General features: G+C 38.9%; 1 protein-coding gene across 8 annotated transcripts; it reads left to right on the forward strand.

Moving 5' to 3' along the window:
- Positions 1-303: 303 nt before the first annotated feature.
- LOC7481579 (transcription termination factor MTEF1, chloroplastic) lies at positions 304-5793 on the forward strand. 8 transcript variants are annotated; one of them, XR_002984508.2, is made up of 4 exons: positions 304-1323; positions 4388-4432; positions 5092-5134; positions 5217-5793. XR_002984508.2 is itself a non-coding variant. In XM_002315008.4 (2 exons), exon 1 carries the CDS (start codon positions 424-426, stop codon positions 1303-1305), a length of 882 nt encoding a protein of 293 aa, XP_002315044.1. In that variant the 5' UTR covers positions 304-423; the 3' UTR covers positions 1306-1323; positions 5092-5793. The 8 variants fall into 8 exon arrangements, 2 of the variants coding, with proteins under 2 accessions (XP_002315044.1, XP_024467150.1); XR_002984509.2 differs by having other exon boundaries at positions 5228-5793; XR_002984507.2 differs by having other exon boundaries at positions 5092-5793.
- The last annotated feature ends 207 nt before the right edge of the window (positions 5794-6000 follow it).

The raw sequence follows: 6000 nt of genomic DNA on the forward strand, positions 1-6000 counted from the left end.
CCTAGATGAATTCAATATGTAAAATTTATTTTTAATCCTTATTTTGGTAGAAAAAATGTAGTACAAACCGTAACACAGAGCGGCGGTATAGTAACATCACGAATTGATGATGGTACAAATAACCTCTTTTATTTTGTTTTTTTCCCCCCTTACAAATTGAAATTTGTGGGCAATGGGCCAACCCACAATCCAATCGAAGGTCAACAAAACGGTGTGCAAAAACTTCCAACACAACAAAAAGGATCCAACATCCAAAGAAATACAAAAGCCCAATTATAACAATAAAATAAAGTGAAATCAAATCCTACCCAATGAACGGATGAATGGATAGTATCATCATGATGGCCCTCCTAGCCTAGGCTCCTCCTCCTCCTCTCACCAGCAACCAGCAATCTCCTTCCTTCCTCTCATGACACTCTCATAATGCTAACATGCAGCCAATCACCATACCCCCTCTCCTCCCTCTTCAAAAACAACCCAGCCCTCCCAAATCTTTGCCTAGCAAAGACGACAATAACTATAACAACATCAAAAGACACTGGTCTTCTCTTCCGACAAAAACTAACTTACCTAACAAACCTTAAAATAAACACTCAAAAAGCTCTCACTCTAAACCCAAACATCCGTTCCACTCCTCTCTCTACTCTCCTCGCCATTGAAAACTGTCTCTCCTCCATGGGCTTCCACCGTTCCTCCATTGGCCGCATCCTCGACATGCACCCTTGCCTCCTCACCTCTGACCCCCACCTCCACCTCCACCCCACCTTCGATTTCCTCTTAAATGAAGTCGAAATCCCATTTCTTGATATCTCTAGGTCAATCAATCGCTGTCCCAGATTGTTAGTTTCCAGCGTGTCTAATCAATTGAGGCCTGCTTTTGTTTTTCTAAAAGAGTTGGGCTTTGTGGGTCCACGTAAGTTAAATTATCAAACTACTTTGTTGCTTGTTTATAACGTGGAGAGAAGTTTGATGGGTAAGATCGAGTTTTTGATGGGGCTGGGGTTTGAGTTTGTCGAGGTTAAAAATATGGTTGTGAGGGCTCCTGGGATTCTGACTCTCAGTGTGGAGAGGAACATGAAGCCTAAATTTGAATACTTTGTGAGAGAAATGAAGGGGGATCTAGGGGAATTGAAGAAGTTTCCGCAATTTTTCTCGTTTAGTTTGGAGAGGAAGATTAAGCCTAGGCATAGAATGTTGGTGGAGTATGGGTTGAAGATGCCATTGTCGAGAATGTTAAAGGTTAATGACGGGGAATTCAACGCTAGATTGTTTGAAATGCGGCTGAGAATGGCTGAGGAGAGTTAACTTGATCGGATATAATCAGTAAGTTGATTCATTGCTTGCTTGCTTGCCTGTGTATTTTGATCGAGTATTATCTGGGATTTGTGATATATCGTGATAGTTTTACATGTGGGCATGTTTTGAGTTTGTGCTGGATAAGGCTGAATTTTTAAGTTGCTATAGATTTGATTGAGATTTTATGTTGATTATGTATCCTAATTTGTGTTTAGGACATAGAAAATTGTCTTATGTTTACAAGGTTTGATGCATTTTGTAGCGTAGTTAATATATAGGTTATACTTGAAGATTAAAAGAGAAATATTCAAAATATATATATATATATATATATACACACACACACAACGTGTGCAGCAGGAAGTTTTGCTTAGCCATGCACGATAAACTTTGCTGGGATGTGAAAATTGTCTTTCTGGTTCAAGTGTGAGTGTCGTTCATACAGATTTAGGAGCCAAGATGTTGATAATTAAGCCTGTGGTTAACATTGGTTTGGTGTGTTGCGACATAGTCAAGCTTTAACAAAAACCAAGCACTTTGTGATGTTTTACTGTGTAAATCTTTTTCCACTACTTGTGCTCTTTTGTGGAGCTTCTAAAGGCACTTGATATCCTATACATCATAAATCTCAGTGATATGAACCCTAAATCTCTCAGATTGGGAGACTCCAAGGATTAATTTTATTTCTCAATTTCTGTTTCTGAAAGGAAAAGTTTAAAAAACCACTGAATTTGCTAGTGTTGGGAGGATTTCAAGCAATGGTTTTAAGCCTACAACAACGTGAGGAATAGGCAAGTCTGTAAGAAAGTCCTGCAATTTTGTCCTAACATTCAAGAAATACAAGTGTACCATTGTCCTGCTATTCATACGTGGCCTGTTGGCCATAGCTTATACCACAGTCATCAGCATTCCTAGGTAGTTGCAGTTTTCTGACTGTCTCCTATCTAGAAATGTTGTGTTTCTATCCATTTTTTTCTTTTAGGAATGCTATCACATTGTCTGCTATACACTAGAACTTTTAGAAATTCAAGAAACTCCAACACACATGTTAAAGCATGTTCCACTTGCTGGAGAACAGAGACGGTTCTGCAAATACCAGAATGCAAAAACTAAGTTCTGCAGATGTACTCTAGCTTTACCATTATTTCTTTAAGTTTTGCTAGATATCAAACTCCAGAAGCTCCCAGCTTATAGTTCAGTTGTACCTTTCAACATACTCCGAACTTCTATGGTAACATGACAAACTTAAATTTGAGAGTCTCCGTGCTTATAATGATGCCCTTTTGAATTTTTGTTCTGTTTGTTTAACTCATGAGTCATGACTAATCTCTGCTGCTCCCCGATGTCCCCTCAACTATTCCTTAACTGAAGCAACAACTCAATCCCGGATGCACCCTACACTCCTCATCTACCTCCCCAACAGATCAATGTCCTTGAATGTGTTCATTATCCTCACTACAATTTCACCCCGAATTCCATAACCGTCATCACCAATCACAACCCAACATCCATGTCTAACCTCATGGAGACTAAACCTTCTTCTGCTACAACAATGTTGCTTATCAAATTGCATGCGTGCACTGTCAATCTACATGTCTTGTGATAGAAGGCAATGGCTTGCATTTCCTCTGTTTGGGATTGCATGCCCCTTCTAAAAATTCAATAAGCTCTATGGTTCTCTTCACAGTTTGTCCTTTTTCGTGCAAGCTCCATTAGGTTAAATGAGTTTTTCTTCAAGGTTGAGCTGCTTAAACTTGAATTCTCTACCTAGGGCCACCTGAGCTTGCCTCTAACATCAAAATTGAGTTTTATATCACTGAATAAAAGCATACAGTCATTTGTTCTTTCTTTCTCCCTTCCCTTTTCTGAGGGATGAAATGGAAGTTGGAGCACAGAGTATCTTTTGAAAGTTTTTCTTTTCACTTTTTGTTTCCGTGATGTCCTCAGCTGCCTGCTTTGCTTCTACTTAAATTATTAATTTCTGTTAAAAGTTATTTGGTAGTAGTTCTAAGAATGCAGCTTTGGATTGAAAGATTTTATCAGCTTGACTGATTAGTGATTTCCCATTCATATCACAGATGCATGCGAAAGTCTTAAAATTTTTGCTGCTTGATTTTTTGTTGAAAGATTTGGTTTATTAGAGAGACCTTAATGTGATCTCTCTTTATCTCTCTAATTAGCGGATCCACACTTGATTCACAAAGCAAAAGTAGAGGGATCAATGTTACCTTTCATCTACTATATATTAAAAACAGTTAACAAATAGTCAAATTACTCACGTGCCACTCACGTCTCGCATTAACTCGTGAAATTGGAAGGAACAAAACCTGCCAGAATACCCAAAATCGCCTGTTTGGTATTAAGCTGCTATGGATGAATGTGTTTTTTGGGTGTTTTTGGCAGTTTTTCCCCCCTCTAATGAAACGTGTGCATGGCGCACAAATAATTTGATGTTTCTGTTAACTATTTTTAACAGAGATCGGACAGAAGGGTCATATTGGAAATATTTGGTAACATCAATGGCAAAATTGATTCCCTGAATTGGACGTGGTAAAATTGAGAATGAGCAAGTAGGCAAGGGGCATTTTTGTAGTCAACCCCTATCCTTATTTATCTCTTCTGTTAATGGCATTACCTGCAGTTGCTGATACACTCTAATTGTCTGATTCGGTGAAGTGTTCATATATATTAAACTAGTTCAGTGTGTATCAATTCAGCTCCATAAATTCTTTCATCACTACGAGCGATATGACATGTGCACATCGTTGAAGTATATGGTGTGGATTTTGGTTATCTCTGATCAAGCTTGATTTCTCAAAGAGACTTGAAGCATAAATGGTCTGCTATTCCTGCATTTTGGATCTTTCATTTGTCCTGAACAGTGGTTTTTTCCTGCGTTATAAATGTCTCATTTTAGGTTTCTTGCTGACCAGGCAGCACTAAACACAGATTAAGTGTTACCAAAGATTGATTAAAGGTTATGATCATGGTGCATGATTGTGTTGTTGAATCTAATTACTTATCTTACTGGAGTCTGCATGAACTTTGCAAGTATCCCTGCATTACTAATTTCCATTCATCTTCACTGTAGACAATCGGCTATCCAACTTATGTTGCTTAGGTGAAGACTTTGAAGGTATTAAACCACGTCCAGTGTCCTATTCTGTTCCCTATTGCTCTTGGATTTACATAATTCTGGCTTTTATGGTCTTGATCTCTATTGCTGACCAGTTAGTCTCTTTATTCAATTTCTGAGCCTTCTGTAAGAGATCGCGAATAGAAAAATGGGAATTATGGCGCTGCTGCATTTGGTTCAAACATTTTTGCTATTTGGCATGAATAAGTATTTGACACTGAATTTCTTTGACTAACGATCCTTTGTTTTGACCTACTGCACCATTTCATGTAGTTGGTAAGAAGTAATTAACGGTTCAGAAAGATTAACTGATTGCCGTCATAATCATCTGGTGTTTTGAAATTGCTTTACAGGCTGTTCAATGGATGCCAAGAATGGCATATCTTGGACACTGTGCCTTGTTGGTGGGGCCTCTGCATTGCAGCAGTTTAAAGTCACATGGTTTTCTGTAGAAATTCTGTCCTTGTTATTCTTCTATTTCTCTCTGGGCAATCACTATACATGAACTCTTTGTCGATCGTCTTATTATGTAACATTGACCCACATCTTGGCATCCACGAAAATTTGTTTTCGTATCTCTTGGTATCCTTGAAAACTTGTTCTCTTTTATCCTAAGAGAATCTTGTATTGTCAAGTCTTACTCAATTATGTTTGAGCAGGTGCAAAGATGAAAATAAAGGAGAAAAACGCATTCTGTGCTTGGTAGGCCTCCTCTTCCTTCCTGATCAAGTGTTAATATGTTGTGGGACCTAAATACTGGGAGCATTGCTGAAGCTCTATTCAGTTTGAATACAGGCTCAAAATCTTGATATCCATCCTCGGTAATTAGATGGTTGAGGGAGGAGCTTGTGCATGACAGCATGGGGACATCGATCGCACTACAGGTGACTGATAAAGCTACACAGTTATCTTAAAGTAAGCAAATACCCTGTCTATGAATACAGTTCCAGTGGATGCCTGTTAGCCAAGATGAAAAAGGTTACCTATAAAGCCATATCCCAACATAGCCTAGGCAATTGAGGTAGAAAAGATAAACATACGGAGGAAGCTTTGTGAATTTACCAAACTGTTGCAATTAAGCACCGCGAAGGGTGTTTATGCAACTGGCTGCTTTGGGTGCAATGTGGCAGAAAGCTGCTGGAATTTCTTCATCATACGATAACAAGGTATTAGAAAAAGGGCTGGAATTCCTTCAGGATGTTTGGCGGTGAAAAATGGTCCAATGTGTTTGGACATACGGAGAACTATACATATCTCATTTGATTGCATAAACTAATTAAATAATTGAATTTTGTTCCAGTACAAACTACAAAGGTTTTCCACCTTCGTTTAATCCACTTGCCGTGTTGTTTTCCTTCCGAGCTTCCAAACTTGAGGCCATGCCTTGGTTGACCAGGCAGCACCCCGACTTGGGCCAAGGGCCATATTCATGTGTTGATATGGATATAGCAGATCCTAGCGTGGTCTATTCTTCAGCTTGAAAATTGTCGGAAGTCTTTTTCTAGGGGAAGGACTTCTTTGCTTGCCTCATTAATGTCCCTGAATTCTAGGGCTGAGCATTTTCGGTT

Source organism: Populus trichocarpa, chromosome 10, assembly GCF_000002775.5.
Source record: "Populus trichocarpa isolate Nisqually-1 chromosome 10, P.trichocarpa_v4.1, whole genome shotgun sequence".
NCBI lineage: Eukaryota > Viridiplantae > Streptophyta > Magnoliopsida > Malpighiales > Salicaceae > Populus > Populus trichocarpa.